A 23,750-nucleotide genomic window follows, 5' to 3' on the forward strand; every position below is an offset into this window, starting at 1 on the left:
GGCCCAGGACAGAGTGGGTTGGAGAATGCTGGTCAGCGGCCTATGCTCCATTGGGAGTAACAGGCGTAAGTAAGTAAGTAAAGTTTCTAGCTATTACATTGGACAATTAAAAATCTCACAGGAAATAAAGCAACTCCAGAATACTACCCAACAGTTTTCACTCACTATTTATATACCTTGGATAACTGTTTACTTTTGGTGAATACGTTCTCAGACAGTAAAATCGACAATTTCATTTGAAATCGGTCTAAGATTTTCAGCTATAATAGCAAACAGCCATATGATACTAAACTAATCACTTTAAAAGTTTAGTTAATTTTTAATAAACAACTCGATCATCATGTGACATTTTTGATAGACATCCTACTCAAACAAATTCACAATGATTTTAATCATTGAATAACAACCATTTATAATTCATATTAACTGAAGTTTCAAATATACTAATCAATGGATTCCAACATAGTGACTGAATGATTTCATGTTTACTGTGGTAAGTATTGATGATTTACTGTTGAAAAATTTCAAATTAAGTAAAAACATATTCATAACGATCTTGGAATTTCATTTCCTAAATAAAAGAAATTCTTCTATCATCAATTCGTCATAATGTATTTCAAAAGGGGTTTGTGGAGATTTTAGAAATTTCACAGATTCAAATCATGAGTCAATTGAAGCTAGACCATCATGGAAAACCTGGAAGCACTGGACGGCCGTTTCGTACTAGTATGGGACTCCTCAACAGTGCACATTCACGATCCTGCACCCCACGAGATTCGAACCCAGGATCTATCAGTTTCGCGCCAGGCGCTTAACCAACTAGACCACTGAGCCGGCATCCAATGGTGTTAATGTCTTGGCTTCGAATCTCTCAGGGGGCGAGGTCGTGGATACGCACTGCTGAGGAGTCCCACACTAGGACGAAACGACCGTCCAGTACTTCCAGGTTTTCCATGGTGGTCTAGCTTCAATTGACCCATGATTTCAATCTGTGAAACAATATATTTCATCTAAATATTTTTTGTCAACCACTGTCTGTTTCTTTTTTAATACTAATTACAAGTTTATTTCCTTCCTATCAGTAAATCGTTTTTATTATAAAAATGAAAACCATAAATAAGTATTGTGTAAATCACTTAAATCCCAACGGAATAGATACCAGTTTATGTTTTAACAATGATTGAAACTTAAAATTGTTTTACAGGTGTCGAATACCTTCCTTTTAAAAAAAAATAAAACACTGATTTCATGATAAGATGGCCATTTTTATTTATTGTATCAAGAAAAAAACATACAGCAGTTGTCATTCTATTTTGAATCAGACAAATTTAAATAAAGATGGTTAGTAAGATAATTTAATCTCATAAAATAAGAAGAGGAACCCTATCTAATCTGTGAAAAAAAAACTAAAAAGAAAGAAAACATTGAATTGTTAATTTACTTCAAACTATTTATCTAGATCGTATATGCCCATTAATAACTTGTGCAATGAATGTCACAGATTTAAAAGATGGATAGATAAAAGTAATAAGTTATGCATAAAATAGAGAAAAAAACTCACCATGATTAAACTATATAGAAAGAGAGACGTAAATCGTACGAAAAAGATTTGGATTAATTATGAATAAGATCATATGATGGGTAATGCTGTGTTATTTAAATTAAATAATTTAACTGTTAAGTGTTCTGAATATCATTAATACTCACTTTATATATAACTCAAGTAGGTATCGATGATATTCAGAATGCTTAACTGGAATTACCACCAAAATACTTCGGTTGAGTTGCTAATCGTCTGCGTGATTACTGTTAATAGCCATCAAATTACTGATTCACTGTATAAACAATCCTATCTATATAATTGTAATAGGTTCAATTTGGATGAAGATATGTGACTGTGAATATAATGCCACTGTAGTATATATATGCATATATATCCCATGTAATCATAAAAATTCATAGAACTAGTTGGTATCTGAATGAAAAGTGATATGAAGTTAGGTAAATGTATTTCCGACGGAACAGTTAACTGAGAAAATCAGTGGTTGATAATTATTAGTCAAAAATTTCTTTAAATTTCCATTTTCATCTTAATTAATCAATTGAAATTCAATAGTGAAATTGTTTTTTTGTAAATGTAACAGAATGTTAATTAATTAAAATTAACATATTCAGTCGCTTATAATCAAAATAGAGTTTAGTATTAATAAGAACAGACTTAAATTGTCATACTGTATCAGTGCATTGAGAGAAAATTAACAAAACGAATAGTAAAAAGGTCATAATATAAGTAGTATCAATTATGATGAAAAAGAATAATTGTTGGATAATATGATTCAGAAAGAATGAATGAAAACTCTAGAACTAGGAGAAGATAAGTAAATCTACGCTAATGTGATCGATTCTAAGACAGATATTACCCAATATCACTTCAAACACCGATTGCGATTATCGCACCAACTTCAATGAAGTAGTATACACCTTTCCTCATCTCAGACTCCAGTATTCGACGATTTCATGGACTACTGTCACGCTTTGGTTTAGCCTCCACTAACTTCCACCCACACTACTTCTATACAAGGTAGGTTATGGCTGGGAAAACATAGAACATGTCTGATCTGCCTTAAACAAAAAATATTCTTAATACTCTACTACTAATTTTAATATTCTCTACTAGTCCGTTTCAAATATAAATACAATGATCCCAAGGTACCTATGTTCAGAAGAGAAACTGCTTACCCATGTATTTTAGTGATCGACTAGTATTGAAGCTGGTCAGCTGAATATAATTGTATTCTATATTCCCTGTCCTAATTGAGACCTAAACTCAATAACCGTCGACTAGAATATTAAATCACGAACGTTATCAATATTTCAACGAAGTCATGTTTTCAGAAGGGGTTTGTGGACATTTTTAGAAATTTCACGGATTGAAATCATATTTATTCAACGATAAACAAGAGAATTTATAGTTTTCTTGCAAACTATATTAAAAATAAAATTTCATCATTAACCTCCACTAATATCTGCCCAAATAGTCGATGTAACAATAAACACTGAGAGAATTCATTCTTGGATATCAACAATATGAAGACACAAGCACATACAATTAATAATATACGTAATTAGTTATGTTTCGTTATTTTATTATTATTGTTATTTAAAAAGTTGGGGCGAGCTAGATTTGACTCTGATTACCATTTGTTTGCATACAGTATATATACACCTAAGATACTGAGTGATATTGGTTCGAATCTATCTGAGGATAAACCCAAGAGTCCATTTACCATCTTATGGACTAATATAGAATACACATTCACTTTTACATTAAATTTACAAAAAGATATTTTATTTGAGAAATTTGTTAAGTTTACAAAACACAATACTGAATAAAAATTACATCACAGACCTGGATATTTAAGTAAAGAATGATGCGTTTCTTTATTATAAATAAGGATACTACTAGACTGATAACAGTTTCCTGTTAATAAGTTGTGATTACTCATTACCATATAGAATACACTGTTATTTCAAGTCACTGACTGAATGATCTTATAAAAATAACTATTCATCAATACTAAAAATGTGATTACTGTTTAGTGCCATTGATTAATCTACTTTTTATTTATTTAAACAGTATTTTAAATTTAGTAACTAATAAAATATGTTCCATTGCTTGGAATATTCATTCTGAGATCATTCACCCTACTCTACTCTGGCTCTTTGGTCTATACACACAACACAACAGTATTTCTCTTCTTATCATATTAAATTAATTTCTTTTTGAGCAATCATTTAACTCAGTGCTCAGCATATGAACACATACATCTTTACTAAGATTCATTGACTTTTAATTAATCACACCTTAATACACCATAATGATCTAACATACTAAATATTTTGTTGTTGATGTATTGTCATAATAAGTTTATTCATAGTAAACATTCGAATTGCGTAAGTCTTCATTGTATGTTACTGAGACTCCAGAACTTCTATTTTCTATACATCTAACATTGTCTTTAAAAATGTACGTATTTTTTTACTTGTCAATTGCATAATAATAAGTTGATTACTTGTTTGCAATAATTCGCTTTATTTCTACTTTCGAATTTATTTTCAACTTAGAATACAATTTTCGAATCATCTTAATCAGTACTATCTGACTGATAGTGAATGAGTAGTATAAAAGGGGTTAAATATTGTAAAAGTATCTCAGATTAACATAATCATAGAATTAAATTATATAAATGATAAATTTTGAATTATTAAATTTTATGTAAAATTTAATAATTCAGACTGAGAATCTGAAGTCGATTCATCAGATATCTTCCAAATAGAATAGATGTTAAACCAGGGAATTTGGATTACTATCTCTATTAATATTAATTTAAATAAAATAAGATAATTAACATTGAAATTGCACTTTGTCTACTGTACCTAAAAGTTGTATTGCTCTAATGATTTGTGATTGATATTGTTGTACAGAATAAAGTGATTCAATGTGTGGAATAAAACTCATTAATTTCGAAATCAATCAATATTGTATTCGAATTTCGCGAGGCGGGATTGTGGATGCGCACTTCTGTGGAGTCACACGACAGGACCGTCTAGTGCTTCCAGGTTTAGCTTCAATTGACTCACGATCTCAACTACTGAAATTATTATAATATCCACAAAAACCCCTTCTGATACGAATTTTATATTCGACTGAGAGTAAAATCAAGGATTGTGTATTGCAAAGTGATTGCTACATAAAAACAATAGAACATCTATTCACCATATGCTGATTTATAGTGTTGATTTAACCAATGCTAGTTTCTAATACAAACGTTCAAAACATGTTAATCTGAAATGATGAAAATAAAACTTTATTTTAATGGTTCACAATTTTAGAAACAATTCTAGTTAAATTTTTATTTAATTGTCCAGTTTCAGTAAGGTGCCAAGTATTCTGCAACACAAGAAACCTATTTGCTATCGCCGATTAATTGCTAATTTAAAAAAAGCTAATTTCACAAGAAATTTCTTCCCTCCAAATACTCTTATAGAATAGTTTATCACAAGGGTAGTAGTATTCCTACATAATGTATTCATTCGAATCACATGATCCCAAAAGGCGTTGCTACTTTTCACATGTTGCGTTGAGACAAGTAGTATATGTCTTAAATACAATCGAACTCAGTTTAATTTAGGGTAAGGGTTTAAGTAAGAAGATGTTCACGCAGTTATAAACTTAAGGTGTGATTGACCAATTATAATAAATGTCTCGATTAATAGTCAACTTAATTTTCATTTTACCAATAGAATTACTGATTTTTGGTGTGTCTATTTTAAGGGTGAGAAGTAATGGGTGAGACTGATAGCTAATGATGTGATTGATTCAAGCCGCCTACAGGTGAACATACATTTGAACAAAAAATCTTATCCACACGTGTATACACACACAATCATTCTATTTAATCATTGGCACATATTTAATAGAAAGATAAAAAATAATACAATCCATGTGACAGAAATGTAAAATAGATTAGTCTGCCCCACTCTTTAATTTCAATATCTTGCACACCTGCATTCCCAATTGGATACTAGTTATGCTTTACGCTTTATATGAAAATCACGCCAAAAGGTGCTGACTTCACCACCTATCAAAGATATCAGCGACTTCTAATATTTTTCTACCCCTATGTTATTATTCTAAGTCTTGTATGAATAGTTCCCACATATTTTCTACGAGACAGCCAACAAGTGAATTTCACTCTACATAAATTTACATTTAAATTGTTCAAGTAATTGGGTATAGTATTATATATCAATTCAGAAATTGTTTTGTTGTACACCAATTCAACATATTCGATGTTTCAAGAATAATGACTTTTAATTCTTCCACAGGACAATTGATAAATTTATCACATAATCATAATTCACACAACGAGAATCGTAATTTTCGAATAAATTCAGTACTTGGATTACCAAACTTACTAGGGTTACAATCAAATAATTTACCAATATCTCATTCGATACATAATTCACGTTTAGATTCACAATCTAGTTTAACCATGTCCACAGCAGCGATGAATCCAACTACAGTCACAGATTTCTATGGTCAGCGAAATCAACAATCCATGAAATTACCTATACCACCATGGTTAACTAATAACGAATGGGATAAGAAACATTATGCTGATCTAATATGTAATTTCAAATCTCCATCAAATTTAAGTGACAATTTAGTAGAAGCGAACAGAAATAATCACAGTTTATCTGAATCATCGTTTGAAGATACAAATGAACATGATCAAACACATTCTCTTTTCAAGTGTCTTAAAAATACGACTGAGTCAACTGGATCCACTGTTTCATCGATGATTGGCAATACAAACAATTCAACACCAGTGTCATCTACGGCAACACAAAAAACTAATTCATCATTTTCTCCTAGTCGTTTTTTAACTTTAGATTCAAATCAACAAAATCAGGAAAGTACAGGAGATAATCACCAGTTGTCGGGCTCTCTAACTACAACCATGAATACAATAACTACTTCTACAGGAGCTTCATCTATTCTAAATGATGTTCATAGTATGAAAATGAATTATTCTCAATCGGTTATAGCAATGGCAGCAATGGCTGCGGCAGCATTAGCTACAAACAATTTTAAAATGTCATCAACATCATCACCATGTAATTCATTGATCAATGGGATGAATATTGGCAGTTGTATAAACAATGGTAGTAATAATATTAATAATAGTATTGATAACATAAATAATAATACACCAGATATTAACTCAATTATGAATGCTGTAGCGTCTGTTATGGGATCACATCTATTATACAACAATAGTAATGTTAGTAGTAATAATAGTAATAGTAATCATAATGGTAACAACAGTATGAGTAGTATGAACAGTCACTCAATAAATAATTGGAAAGCAGACACTTTACAGGTGATAAAAGATAAAGATACAAAGAAAAACAGCAGTAATACATCGCCATCATCATCGTCATCATTACCAACCAATTTCAAATCATGTCCAAATCCATTATTGTTGCAACCAAATTTCAGTCATCAACTTAACATGGACTCATCAAATTTATTACTGTCATCAACATCTCCTACGTCATCAACGGGAGCGACAACATCGTCAGAAACAAGTGGAATCCGACCAGAAGTAGAATTAATTGATAAGTCATTATGGGATAAATTTCACTGTCATGGTACCGAAATGGTGATCACTAAAAGTGGAAGGTAAGTTAATATATAAAACTTCAAGGTTATAACATTTATTTTAATTCATTTGTAAGTTAACTTATCACAAGTAATATACTTCATTAGTGGGATTCAATGAAGAAATTCATTGTGTGATAAGATTATTCAATTCATTCACCACATTTCGGGTTAGATTCACATCATTTTTGTATGAATGTCAGTGACATTAGTCGATTTTTCACTGTGAAAATGAACTGGACATTAGGAGCGTACTAAACCACTAAGTTGCAAACCATTAAAATATTTTTACTATAAAAATACTATCCTGTAAAGTGATTTCAACATTTTTTTATGAGAGGGAAGTATTTACAACGTAAACTTGAAGAAAATCGATCATAGTTTTGATGAAAACTATGGTAATAAACAGTTATGGTGGTAATTACCAAGAATAATTTGTAGTGAATGTTTCTCTCAGATATTTACTCAAAATGTTATTAACATTAGACAAAATAATTTGAGTAATTCACATATTTAAAAAATGTACTACAGTGACATTCAAATGTATATGCATACTCAATAAAAAGTTACAGCTTGATTATTGTCATTAAACTAAACTTATGATAAGAAAAGTCACATATAAAAAAGGATAAATTTAAATTTAAAAGAGATTGAGATATTTTTCCTGAAGGTTTTTCAAGTGTTTAATGATGATATTAACATCACATTTCTTTGTATTCACACGTACATTACACAGATAAGGACATAGGAATGAATGGCTATACTTATTTATCAGTAATTAATTTCATTAATAGGGTTAGTTGTTATGTTTACTAATACATTAAAGACTTTAAGACGTATATTACGAATAATATTTACGAATGACGTTTAAACGGATATATATATATATATATATATATATATCCAGCAAGGTTATTGTTATTACAAACATACCTATAAGCAAACCTACAAACACTTTGTGTTTCATTGACTCATGATAAAAATGATCCTATTTATCTCACGTCATCATTAAAATGTGTATAATTGTCTATAATGAATGAACAAATATACAGTTACATACTTAACTCAATAGGTACTACCCATCTATTTGTTGTGTTTGATAAATTACATGAAATATTAAAAAAAACTAATAATGCTAACTAATCAGCTCATAGATTACAAACTGTTTAGTGTTGTAAGAAGTAATTGTCGAGAAGTAGAGTAGTATTTTGATGAGATGATTTTCAATGCTTAATCAAATATTACTTTCTTTTTCTATTTCAAATATGTCAATAGTAAGGATCATAAACATTTTGTCATCTTGTGAAAATAAAATCATAGAGTATACTGTTTACAGAACTGACAAAATGTTGTAGTTCTGATTGAGTTACACTATCAATGGGTTTTTTTCTTCTGGAAAACACACTCGTTATACCTATCAGTAATCTAGAAATCTTATTAATCAAGACAAGAGTAAATAGTGGAGTTCCTAAATGAAATTCTAATCTTATTTAATATTATTTAAATTCAAAAACAATAGTAGTAAAGTTTATTAACCGAGTAGAAATTTAAACCACAATTTAAATGTCAAGGCTGGTGATATTCAATTTTTATTCAGTATAATATAAGTACAATAGAACTCAAACATCTAATCCAATAGTCTTAAGCCTAATGCATCATGGAATACGTAATACATATTACATTAACATTCTAACTATGATCTAAAGATGATAAGAAAATTGAGACACCTTTTTTATTTACCCTTCTCCCAGCAAATAGAAATTAATATGTAATTTCTTTACATTTTGTTGAGTTGATTAAAATGAGTGAATGGGAAATACCATTTATTTTGTCAAAATATGGTTTTAGGCACATGTAGAAAATAATTGGATCGTACAATTATATTTTGCGAAAGTAATTTATTCATACTGATTAGTAAAAAGATGAATTGATCCTTTAAAGTTATATGCTTGATTATAAAACCCCAAATGTTTTTTTTCTAAGAACACTTGAAAACAGATTTGATCACAAACTGACACTAACTGGAGAACTATTACTATTAGTAAAAGTAAAGTGATGTGAATAACTGTTTTGTTTTAAGTTTCAGGTCTCTCTTGATGAACATCATGTTTTTAAGTAATTGAGCTCATATTAGATTATGCTTATTCCCTATTGGGATTTATGATAATAGAATAATTGTCCTCAACTGGATACTTTTGAGCTAGACTTCATGGATAAGGTGATAGTTATGTATTATAGTAAAGTTATAGATGATTACAAGGTAGCCTTTGAGTACTCGTTCGTAATGATAGTTAATTCTCAAATTTTATGAAGTCTTTACAAATCACTTCACTGCAAACTATCATGATAACTGAACCATTTATAATGTGAACCTTCGTTTTCCAAAATACTCAAGGAAGGAAACAGTACAATATTTAACAAATTCATCAGTATATTATTAAGTTACATTGGAAGATACTTGAATTATATCACTAATTGATAAGAGTTACAAATCCAAACCATTGGATTCCAGCTCAGCTATCAAAAGGTTAAGCGGTCGCCAAAACTTCTGAATACCTTCGGTTTGGTCGCCAATAAAGTTATGGATCCATATTGTTAACTAACCACATACTAGGACAAAAGCAGCTGTCTAGTGTCTTCTAGTCTTCATTAGTCGGTTCACTAAGATTAATCCATGGTGTAAACTATAAAATCTAAAATCATTATTTTCATTAACAACAAATTATTGCGTATTAAAATACTTTTTTTTTAAATTCATAAAAATCTAATCATCATTTATAGTATAGTGAACATCTTGTTTTCAATATTATTCCATCTTCTCATGCATCATTAATCAGTTCTATTGGATAGATGTACATGAACTTCAGTAAATTTTATCATAACTAACTGAAACTTCATAGATAACTAGAAATAGAAATAATATAATCAGTTAGAACACAAACATAAGATATATATATATATATATATATATATATATATACTATCTACACTTCTTTCATATAAACATACTAATAGACTTATCTTGACAGATGCTTCTGTAATGATTACTATAATGATTAACTAGTTGTCCTTATTGATTTATTTAAAAAAAACAAATAAAAAAAGAAAAGAAAATTCGATTAACTCCATTGACAAAAAGAAAGAAGAGAATCAAGAACAGATCAAACATTAGACAAAATGAGAGAACTACATTTCCATCGCCTAAATGTTATTTATTTATTCATGTGTAATTAATAAGCACACAAATTAATTTATCAGGATATAACCAAACTAATGTTTGTTTGTATGTTTGAGATAAATTATGTACATTTATTAAAAATTGTGGATAGTTGTATATTGTATTTTAAAATGTACATTATACCATGATTAGAGAGAATAAACACAACAAATAGCCTATTTGTTATCTAACTAATATCTAACATATATATAACTGCATGTATAAAGTATACCATTAGATGACAGTCTAAAAAAAGTATTTTGAGTAAAAAAAATTTGGCAAATATAATTTATTTAGATTGTCATATCTTATAGAAATATATTTGAGTATACGCACACTACTTTTCGAATATATGAGACAGAAAATATTATGTGAATACTTCATTCAATGTTAGTTTGATGAAACAAATATTAGGAATAATATATATCTATGTAGATAACTTTATAGTATTAGAAGAAAGGTTGATTAACTGTCTTAAGAATACATATACTTTTTCTAAAAAAAAGTTTAGTTAAAATTATTTGTTGTAAACCATTAATCAACTAAATAATGAAGGGATATGATCATAGACAAGATAATCTCTGGTGATGCTAAAAATATATGGGCTGTCATCACTCTTCAGTTGTACACACTATGAAAAGATACTTCTTGAGGTATTTGAAAAAGAAAATGAATTAGTAGTAGTCTTAGTCAACTAGATAGATCAATTGAGAACCTAAGGGACAATACATTAAAGGTTGATCATACACGACCTTGCTGATTTACTAGTTTCTTAATCTAAAGGCCGTATTGTCGTCCACAGAAATTCGTGTGATTATTAATGTTATATTGATTGTATGAACAAAAAATGTTAAGTGAATGAGAAACACTCATGATTTCCCATAGTTTCCCAACAAATACATATGCATATGTATCAAATTTATGGAAACAAATGACGTTTTAATAGATCATCATCATTCCATGCCATTGAAATTCTCTACACAATATGATAATATTGCAGAAAAGTACTCAGTACCAAAGATGATTACGAATGTGTGGCCTACCTTGATACTGTCTAATATCACATCTGTCTAGTTCTTCTAAGTGATCATATTCTGTCTATTAAGTTCTACTGTAACCACCGCTCTAAGTGAATCTACATCATTTGCATTATATGTGCGGTTAGACCAGATCAGCTCTAACGACCCATCAACAAATAGTGATATTATCACCCTCTATATTGATTGCTTCATATTATTGTATAAGAATACGAGGATTACTAAATAAAATGTTTATAGGGAAGGTATTTTCATCTGGAAAAGGTCTTCATATTGTCTAGGAAAAGATGAGTCGCTGCATTTTTTAGGTTTCATTAGCACTAATTTTATTTATGCCAGATAGCTGCTGATTGAAATATGATTAGTATCAAATTATCTGATTCCTAGTCCTAATCGAATTCGGTTTAAGTGTAGTTATAACTTTAAAATATTCAACATCGTAGTGAGCTTTGGCGTAAGACAGTTTCAGGTATTCCACAAGAAGCTTTGAAACTAATTTCAATCCTATTTAATAATCATCAGTAAAACCTAATTATATTCTCTAGGAACTCAGTACTTCAATTGAGAGATATATTCATGATTAATTTTTCCCTAGTTAGGGTGCATTTAAATAATAAAGTATGAAAAACAGTTAATAGTTACATGACTACTGAGAACTTCATTAATTTGATTGAATATTCTTAGAATCCTTTCAGATTATTGTATACATATAACCATATATTCTAAGTAATAAGGATACAAAAATAGGAAAACACGCAAAGTGACTATTATAGACAGAGTAAAAAATGTCGATTATTTTCATCATTGATAAGATAATATTAATAAGGCATGATTGTCGATACTTTTATTTTCAGCAGTTTTTACCCACCATTTACACTAATAATGATAACTTAGATATTAGTAACTAACTTTGAGTGATAATTCCCTGAGTTCTAGTGAGAAACCATGATCAGTGGAGTTTAATCACGTCTGCGGTCAGTCAGTCGCCAAATGATTGGATTGAAAGAAGTTTGCGCAATACAGAAGGTTGATTGACTTCAAACATGTGCACCAATGGACGCCAGCTTAGTGGTGTGACGGCTGTGTTCATTGAGAAATCTGAGCGTCCTGTATTTGATCCTCACTGGTGTCGTGGATGTCCATTAGTATGGATTCCTTCGCTAGATTGAGATAGCTTTCCAGTGTACATCTACGACTTTTCCCAGGCTTAAGCATAATACCTCTTGGCGACACAGTAATCGTTTAATGTTCAGGCCACTAAAGTGGAAAATAGTAGCCCAAACTTCAGTAAATTAGTGATTCTACATGGTAATCACCTATTACTGCCCCATCTCCGATATGATTTAACCTCCGTCAATCGTAGATTCTCACTAGAATTTAGGGAATTTCTTTTAAAAGTAGTTATCAATGAACAGATACATTCTCGAATTTTGTATTATTATTCATAAGCTATTATTTATCTAGAAAATTGTCGGATTTTATCCATTGTAGTGAAGGAACACTTCATCTAAATGTAATCCCTATGAGTATAGTTCAGTAAAACATTTAAGTCATATAAAAAACATTATCACTGTTTTTATCGATAACTTTTATGGTTGTTATCATGTACATTTTGATTGCTGGCGTAGTATTAGTTTATTTTTGCTCTTACTGTGACAAATCAACTACATATACATTAATTGGCTATTATGAAACCGTATAATGAATAAAGTTTAACTCATAAGTATAAATCAATTCCTTAGGGATAGAAATGATGTATTTATATATTTATTACTGAAATTTTCATGATAATGCCTTCCTACTCACTTTGAAGTTTATTGTTATATACTCAGTTTAGGAATTATCACACCTAACCTATATTTCATATACAATTATTTTTTATCTTCATCTAACTCAAAACAAGGAATAAAGTGAACAGAGAAAGTGAACCCTATTGATATAGAATGAAATTAAAGTCAATGTAAAGACAATTTAGACAAATTGGTACTCTATAGATAAATATTAGATTTAATGTGTTTCATTTTTTCAACAAAAAAAAACAAGAAACAAAAACAAATTCTTCCGCACATATATATACTCGCTAACACTTGTTTAATTTCATAAGAAATTCTTTTAAATATTCCTTCGGGACTAATTTTACAAGTAAACAAATTCAAGAGAAAAGTATCAGTCAGATGAAATGATAAAAGAATAAGAAATAAAACGATATGATTAACAATTAGTGACTTTGTTTGTGATACTCTTTGATTGGTTGTTCATATCATGATGGTGGTGGTGGTGATAATGACAATGATATGTTTGATTGACCTCTTTTATACTCATCATTTTTATTTGTTTCAGTAATCTTGATCAACTGAATGAAATAAGATAAAAGTGGAAATTAGGATGTAGTATATACCGACAAAATGTTATTTAGGAAAAGAACTTCAATAATTTTGGTAACGGTTGAGATGTTTGTGTGTGTATGTGACGGGGGGAGGAACTACGACTGTATGCACATCATAAATTTGTAACATTCAGCCTTATTTTAGATTACAGCTTAATAATAATAAATTTTCATTGTAATAAATCGGAATAAGATTTGAAATGTATGTTTTTCATTTGAACTGTTAGTGTATGATATTATTCACTATCCTCATTACAAAAATTATATTCTAAAAAAGAAAATGCGAAAAACTTGATCGAATAGATGGTAGATCATTTTCAGTGGATCAAATTCATTTAAAATATGTTGGGGTAAATTAACGATATAAATAATATAATATCACTTTTGTTGTATTACATCCAACTATATACTAAACAGCAGTAAATAAAAGAACTGATGTAACACTACACATAATAAAATGATTGAATGCTGACATGTAAACTATTAAGTCCCTAAGCAATAAATTAATATTACTATCATTAATGAGATTTAAATGGGTTTTTCTTTATTGAATTCTGTATGTAGTTGTCAGTAGATATTACTAGGGATTAACAAACTAGATTGTTAAACAATTTTCTAGTAATCTCCTGTTTTTATTGGTTCAGTATTTGATATCAAACTATAATGTAAAATACTCTTAGAAAAAGAATTCATTGCTTAAGAAACTATTTCATTGTTACTAAATCTTACATAGTTTTAATTCTTTCATGGTTTTTTTTCCTTGGCAACACTTATTCCATTACGAAATCTTTATATAGAAGACTAACTTAACTTCAATCATTTCATAATGTCAGCTAAGATTTCCTTTACGAAAATATTAGTCATGTTTTGAAATATAAAAACTATTATAACTGATATTCAATTACAAATCAGTTCATATATGATCTATTATATTATAATAACAAGTTAGTTTCTAATTCCTTATCGTCATTACATAATGCTCATCTTCATAAATATGCATGACTTTAACAATTATTATGATTGAATTCAATTGAATAACCCTTTATAAATATAATAAGTATAACTAATATATAACAATAATATCTAGAGATGACTCTAATCATTAAAACTTCTATTCATTAAGATAATCTATTTCCAGATTGTTTTAGTAATTTCCTTGTATATTATTAATGATATACATTGCAAAAGTTTTTTTGTTGTTGGTTGTTTACAAATAATAATTTTTTAATTAATTTCCCAAACATGTTTCTATTAATAATTAAGAAAATAAGTTTTACATAGCTGCATAGATGACTGTCACTTTCAACCTATTGTCATGATGACATCAAATCACAAAGATAATGGAAAATAGAAATTTAGGATTTGATAGATAACAATTATATAAATATATATGATTTTTATTGTAATAAAGTAAAGTTTTATTCTTAATTGTCTACTACCTGATTACTAAAAAAAATGTTGTCAGTTTTCTATATTTAGCAAGTCTTGAGATTACTCTAATCTCTTTTCCTACGCAAAAAAATAACAATACATTAATATACATGATTAAATGCTCTCTCTTTCACACACACACGCACACACACACAATATGTATATATCTTTCCAAATGAATTTCATGCATTTATTATGAAAAATATTTTTTTTATTCAATGCCATTTTTTATCCTCTGCAAAAAACAAACAAAAATGTTGGTAGAAAATTAATCTGATTATTATATTGAATGAAAGAATTCAGAGCTAATAAACCAAGTAAATAAGAATAACTAAAATTTTTATATAATTTAAACAAAAGATACTAAAAGGAAAACAGTTCATTTGTTCATTTTTTTTTACTACCCTATAGGATTGACAAGAGAAATATGCTTGTGACGCCCATAAAAGTTAATGATACTAACATTATTATTATTGTTATTATTATCATTATTAACAATAATAACAAAAATAACGACCAAGTGACGAGTATAGTCTTAACGGTTTCTCATTAATTCTATCATAAATTAATGTTTAGCCTTATTTTGAATGTGTACCCATTTACACGCTTTAAAAAAAATGTGAAAATAAATAAAGCCGGTTAAACTTATTTCAATAATTATGATAGACATGAGATGATGTGATAAATGCATTTGTTAATTCGGTGGTCAATTAACTGGAGGCAAATAAAGAGTAGGGGAGAGAGAAAGAAAGGAAGGACAATAAATAAACAAATAAACCCATTTTATTTGAAAACGGGTTAAATATTTATGCGGGTTAAATTATTCATTGTTTGTGTGGCTTTTTGTAATGAACTAATTTTTTTCTCTATCATTTAATTAGGAAAACACGAAAAGAGACTTTTTGAGAAAAATATGCTTTCATTAAGTGCTCCATACTCAATATTAATATATGTATCGTTCCGATAAACTAATTGAACAGTGAGATTTAAAAGATGATACTATTAATTGTAGTACATTTTTCCTATAGAAAATTAAAAAAAATTGTTAATTGAAAAAATGGATTACGAATATATCAATACTTTTATACACACATGTTTATATGTGTATATTTTGTCTTACGTTATGCAGAGATGATGGTGATTAGCAATAGAATCCAGAATGTTAAATGGATAATCCGTCGGTATTTGAAACAAACAACACTAGGTTCGAGTCCCTGAGTGAACACCAACTTTGGGAGACAGGTACACCTAACTGACGAGTCCAAAATAGGAAGAAACACGCGTCCTGGATCCCAGTGCTAACCACCATTTACCTTTTGTTTATAATTCTTGTGACTTAAGGCAATATCGAGCCAATCTGCACAGGATACGCATATGCCAATAAGAGACCGACCGGTTTCAGTCCTAAACATCATTAGGAAGATTCAAACAAGCGATATATAAATCTTGTCTTATTGTTTTAATGTTTTAGTGTTCATTAATTTTGTGTAGTTCTATACCGAGAATTGTTTAGACATCAAAAATTAAAAACTGTCTATAAATGATAATCTTATGTTTTAAGAATTATATGTACATCTTTAAAGTGTATCTTTATGCTGTCATAGTAACAAGTCCCGAGAAGTCATATGAAAACATAGCTTGATATAAATAAAATGAGTCGCTCTATTGAACACTAAAGTAAACTTAATACTCATGATCAAGAGTTCAGTATCTAAAGAATTCTACAGATAATCCAGATTCGAATGTTTATCAAGTATCCTTTAAGGTACAGGAAATATACAATAGTGATATAGACATATTCCTGAATTTCGCTTAAATTAACCAAGCTATTTGATAGTCCACATAACATCACATTGTGGTGAATAATTCCTTTAAATGACAGATAAATAATTTTGTAACATTTGTAATATCTTTAGTTAAATATTCATCATTGATTATTTTTTTGTTGCTTTAATTATTGTTTCACTGATGAAAAAATCATGAGAAAGATCACTTTAATTATCTATGACACTATTCCTACTGTGTTACTGAAGTGTTTTAGTCATCATCTGTGATGTATTACTGTAGAAACAATGTACACTTCACTCATATTTTTTTGTAACACGTGCTGGTATTATCAGAATGTTAGTTGCCTATACTACAGATTGAGATATCTTACAAATCCCAATTGATTAGGCAACTCTTTGAGATTATTCAACTCTTAAGTAATCATTTTTAGTAATACACAATCCTGAAATAAATGGTTTAATCGTGAAATTTTCAAATAGCTAAATTTTATGTAAGGTTTATGTCACAAATGATGTGCAGAAGGATAATGAAATGTTGCCAATTAAACCACGCAGTCCGGAGAACGAAGCTTCGCCACAAATTATCTGTAGACGTAATAACAATAATTTATCCAAATAAGAAATACATTGTAATTTATAAATCTTTTCACTTTATATATGACACCCATCTTAATTATATATTTCACTAATAAATCATGCAATCAAAATCAATGTTTATGAAAAATGTTCAGTGTACAATGTTCATTTTTCTGGTTGGTTATATTTGAACTAGAAGAGAAGTATTTAATAATGCTTCAGTCATCTATTTATCCTTATTCTCTCTGATAATGTTTATAAGTTACAAATAATTCTTATATATATTTGATTTGAATTAGAGGTAAGGAACTATTTCAAAATATCGTAGCCTGATTTATGACTTATCAACATAGTGTACTCAGACAGTCTTGAGATCTTTTAATAACTAATGAAAATTAAAATTATCAGGATTTTAATCACCAATTAATGTTTTTGAACTTTAGTCCATTTGTGATTTGTAATATGATTTTGATTTTAGAAAAATAACATATAAATAATTTAGTAGTTGAATTCCTGAGTCAATTGGAGCTAGACCACCATGGAAAACCTGGAAGTACTGGACAGCCGTTTCGTCCTACCACGGGACTCCTCCGCAGTGCGCATCCACGATCCTCCCCCTGCGAGATTCGAACCCAAGACTTATCAGTATCACGCACGAGCGCCTAACCAGTAGACCATTGAGCCAGCATCCAACGGTGTTAATGTCTAACTTAAACTAATCCACGAAACTGAGCGACACATCCACCATTGTCATCAGTGAGTTACTATCTCACAACAGACCAGGCTGAACTCCAGTGGTTACTGCTTTTCACTAGGACTGCAGAAAATACCTCATGGAGACTGAGGCAGGATCGTGGATGCTCACTGCTGAGGAGTCCAATACTAGGACAAAACGGCTGTCCAGTCATTCCAGTTTTTCAATGATGATCTACCTTAGATCGACTCATAAATTCAATTATTAAAATAAATTCATTTTAATTATTAGAATAGTAAAATTAACATAAAGTCAATCCTTAAGATAGCTATTAATATTCAATATTGTTATATATGATTATTTACATAAGTTAACTGTTTATTGAGTTGTTGGTGAATCTTCAGGTAGAGTCAAATATTTACTCAATATTTTCTGATAATCACTGAGTTTTATCACATTTGAAACAACTATCTATTTATATTTAAGTTTGATGATAATCAATTCATCTATAGAACTATACGAAATCATATACTTTTAGATATTTTTTTCTCTAAATGTAATACAATTTCTTCTTTTTTTAAATCTTTTTTTCTTTATACAGACGAATGTTTCCACCATTTAAAGTGAAAATTACTGGTTTAGAAAAACGTGCTAAATATATTGTTTTAATGGATATTGTAGCATTGGATGATTGTCGATATAAATTTCAAAATAATTTATGGACAGTTGCAGGAAAAGCTGATCCTGAAATGCCTAAACGTATGTATATTCACCCAGATTCTCCATCAACTGGTGAACAATGGATGCAAAAAATTATCTCTTTTCATAAACTTAAATTAACCAATAATATTTCTGATAAACATGGTTACGTAAGTTATCTGTGACTTAGTTTTTGTTTAAAAATTAAAGTGAATAGATTTATGAGTATAAGCAACATTTTGTTCTCTTGTGTAATAGTTAATCATGCTATTTGGCAGTGTTCAATTTAATTGGATGGGATGATGATTTTAATCTGAGACGCCATAAATGAAAGTCAAATCCTTTGATTCATTAAACCATAATCATATTTACATTACTAATGTGTATTAAACTTTCATTACGACCTATATTTTACAAAAAATTCTAATGTATTTTAAATATTAGTCATTGGAATAGTAATTCCATAATTACAAATCAATATAGTTTTCATGAATAGAAAAAAGAATGTGTTACTGTGACTGTTTAGTCATTGTATGTTCACTAGTAAAATAAACTGTTCGTTTTATATTTTATTGGTAAGTCATTTTGTTTTGTACTCTGTTTACTTCAAACATTTGATTAATTCATATATGAAATAAAATACAAGAGTAATATAAAGCAGTACAAATGTACTGCTATACATACTGTACTGTATATAAAATACAATACAATTAATAAACATTCATATATAGTCCAACGTAAACTAAAGTGAAATGATATATACTGACTACATTTAGAAACTAGACGGTTCTGTTTATTCTAAGATGAATAACAAAATTTTTTAAAAAATTATTTGAACTATTTTCTTTTATCATCACTATGATGATAATGCTGATCATTTATCTTCCATGAAATAACTCTCTATTCTTTTGATACATTTATCATTACCTTTATAATTTTTTTCAAAGTGTAACCAGTTTGGATTTGTTTAAACAATAACAACCGAAAATTATTGTAAAGAAGAACAAACAACTCTGTAACTAAACAGCATTTAACACAATAAACATTAGTAAATAAATAAATAACTATTGAATAGAATGAGTGTAAAAAAAAGAGAGAAACATTTAGCAGTTTATGTAGAAGTCAGATATCAACAACACTAAATATACTATTCATCCTTCTATTCATTTTAGTTTAAGAAAGTAATTAGTTCAATCTATAATGATTTTTAACTGGTTAACATGTCTAAACAATGTGGTACATTGTGTTCAATGTACAAGATATAATTAAAAAAAAAGACGTATGTGTCTATCTGAAGTAACACAATACTTAAATACTGTTTACGTACATATATTTGAATATTCATATAAATTTACACATGATTATCATTGAATAAAAACATGCCATAAATGGTGTTGATTCTTATAAGGTCAATATTACCCGCATTTTGAGTATTGCCAAATATAAACAGATATTTACATTCAATTCAAAAGAGAATAACTAATCGATAAATTGGTGAAATTTATTGTGATGAAAATATTCTAAGTAGCTTTTAAATATATTTCATTATTTTAATAATCTAACTATTCCTAGAACTTCCTCTGTTAGAATATATCCTTTTGAAAGAATGTAAATAGATCTTGGCTACTTTTATTAAACTACAATAAAATATCAGAAGGGGTTTGTGGAGATTTTAGAAATTTCACAGATTGAAATCATGAGTCAGTTGGGGATCGACAATCTTGAGTGCGATCCCTACGTGTAAGGTGTTGGATGCCCATTGCCAAGGAGTCCCATACTACGACGAAATGGCCATCCAGTGCTTCCAGGTTTTCCATGGTGGTCTAGCTTCAACTGACTCATGATTTCAATCTATAATAAAATATCTCAAATGTTAAACGGATCATCATTGATGATGAGAAATTTAGAAATATTAAGAAGTGAATATAATTCTTAAACATTCTACTTACATCAGCATATAATAAGCGGGAGTTCAAGAAATAGTCTATTTTATAATTTTCATTAATTAACAATAATCTGATATGTAAGTTACACCGTTACGGTTGAAAAATGTAATTTAGATTAGCTAATTATATTTGTAGTCAATTGACTAGTGGTGATAAATTGGCGAGACTATAATTTATGGACGAACCAATCAGGTATAAGATAACAAGTCTCGGATCTTGGCGCGAAATTTACCCATCTATTTGGCTAAATAGAATTTTGGCATTATAGCGGATGTCAGTTCGCGATGAAAACCCTACATGTAATTCCTAACTCTGACCATCAACTGTAAATCATAATTCTAATTCCTCACACTAGTTTATAACCCTCATTTGATCCTAGTTATTAGATGAAGACTCCCAAGGTCAGTTTAGAATCACTCAAAAGTCGTCCATAAATTATAGTCTCACCGATAATTTTTGTCATTTATTCAGCTGGGATCCAGAAATTAATCCTGTGAACAAATTATCAAGTTGACCGATTTGATCATCAAAAAACATCTTATCATATCATCTATGCTGTCCTTACATCACTGAAATTATTTACTTGAAAGTTGTAGAAATGTTGAATCACATTTGAAATAATATTTGATTCACTTGTTAAGTAATGGAATCTTTTAGTAAGGAGTTGTGATTTTTGAATTGTTTTGAAATCATGATCTGATCAATGTTAGACAAACATTGAAAACCTGGAAGCGTTGAACGTTCGTTTCGCCCTAGTACGCGACTCCTCAGAGGTGGGCATCCAATACCTTACACGTAGGGATCGCACTCAAGACCTTTGGTCTCGAACCTGAACTCTTGATCTTTAGACAACTGGGTCATCATTTAACGTTGTCGATGTTTAGCTCCATCGCTGATGTACATCATTGGGGAGCCCCATACTAGACCGAAGTGGGTTTCTTGTGCTTCCAGTTTTTCAATGGTGGTCTAATTAAGTTCGTTCCATGATTTCAGTGAAACAGGAATTCGATTTTAAAAGATTACAGAAAGGAATAGTTGTTACTGTGTTTTATGGCAGCTGATGCATAAACAGACGCACACGCAATCGTATTGAAAACACAACTCTTGTACTTAACCATATATTTTATAATTTAAAATTAAGTCATTCACAAGCATATTCAGTCACTATTCTGAAAATTAAATAATTTTATGATGGTTAACGGCCTATGAAATCGGAGTATTTCGTTTAAATTTGCTAAACAAAGTTTATCATATTTCACTGGATTATACTCCTTGAATAACATCTTCAAACCCTAATCTTTCCGATTACTACTTATACTCTTACTACCTCTACCACTACGGGATTTGAATCGACAATTATATCTCTGTGGTAATGTGGTATGGCAACTTGAACTGATTTACGTACGTACGAAGTTCTACGTTGTTACAATCTGTCTGTCGCTGCTAAACAAAGTGTCGATTGAAATATTTAGGTAATGGAAACATTTAACTTTAACTTAGTTCAAAGTGTGTAATGGCTACAGTACAAAAAATATGTAAGTATTATTCTGAATAAATTTTTAATTCATGTCTGTGAATATGAAGGACTATATTTCTCGGATTCGTGACAAAAGAAAACGTACCTAATCCACAACTAAAGTGTTACCAATGTATAATTTCTATTCGGCTTGTAGATGTTTCATGCATGTACATATTCTGTTTGTTGTGTATTTTTCGGTGAATTAATTAACAGAACAGACAATATTTTGAATTGTTTTCTGTTCCGTTTGAAAATAAATAAAGCGAACTGACATCAAAGAACTCATAGTGAAAATATATCCCACAAAAGATTAATAAATACAATAACAATAATAATAATTTTTCTGTGAATTACTAACAATCTCCCACTTTAATCTAGTCGAATGAATATAATCCTTACTGTAAATATGTCTATATATGAATTGGACATGTGCGTGTCGCGTATGTCTGCATTTTTATTCATTTATGTATAGTTTATTATCTAGAGAACATCAGCTGCACTAAACTAGTAGTTAAGGTCTTTTCTGATAACTTGAAATTATATTTTCCTACTAATTAATGAAATATCATCAAAGTCTTAGTAACTGAACTTTGTCACTGAAAGACAATAAAGATACGGTAGATAAAATATAGTAAATAGTGGTGATAGCTGTCGGATAGGGAGGTGAGCGAGAAACTGTACAGGTAGAATAAAATAGTGCTAAAACAAAGAATAAAGAAATTTACTAAGTGATAAATATGTATATATCCATATCATATTCAAAATGTATGTGTACAGTTTAAAGGAGGCTTCAAATCTCATTCAATCATGCTTGAAAGTGATAATTGACATCAAAAATTAACTATGAGATCAAATAACATGTAACATACACAAGAAAGTAATAAATCCGGATCAAAGTGAATCATTTTTCTTGATTATTTTTTATGAGATATAGAAATAATATATGATTGACTGGTATTTACAATCTATTACCATACATGGATTATCGTTATGATTATGTCATAATGATATAATGAAATATATATTCAGTTGTGTGACTAGTATTTAATTACTCAAGTAAGCTTATAGTAAATTATTTCACTATGAATTAATACTATTATGATAGTAACGCGATATTTCAACACTTGAATGGTTATATTTCAGATAGTTTCATCATTTTAAAGGAGAATGAAGGATTTGATTTAGCCACTATCAAGTAACTTTAAGATAAAATCACTTATATATTATATG

The 23,750-nt window shown here is 29.2% G+C and overlaps 1 protein-coding gene across 1 annotated transcript in view; it reads left to right on the forward strand.

Moving 5' to 3' along the window:
• Nucleotides 1–5,867: 5,867 nt before the first annotated feature.
• The window catches only part of TBX3_2 (T-box transcription factor tbx3), a gene marked incomplete at its 5' end in the record, with an annotated part of 30,554 nt that continues 12,671 nt past the window's right edge, over nucleotides 5,868–23,750 (forward strand). The window contains 2 exons of the mRNA XM_035729823.2: nucleotides 5,868–7,249; nucleotides 18,958–19,225. Of these exons, the coding sequence (XP_035585308.1) occupies nucleotides 5,868–7,249; nucleotides 18,958–19,225 (1,650 nt within the window). The remainder of the gene's footprint in view (nucleotides 7,250–18,957; nucleotides 19,226–23,750) is intronic.

Source organism: Schistosoma haematobium, chromosome 4 (genome assembly GCF_000699445.3).
Source record: "Schistosoma haematobium chromosome 4, whole genome shotgun sequence".
Lineage (NCBI taxonomy): Eukaryota > Metazoa > Platyhelminthes > Trematoda > Strigeidida > Schistosomatidae > Schistosoma > Schistosoma haematobium.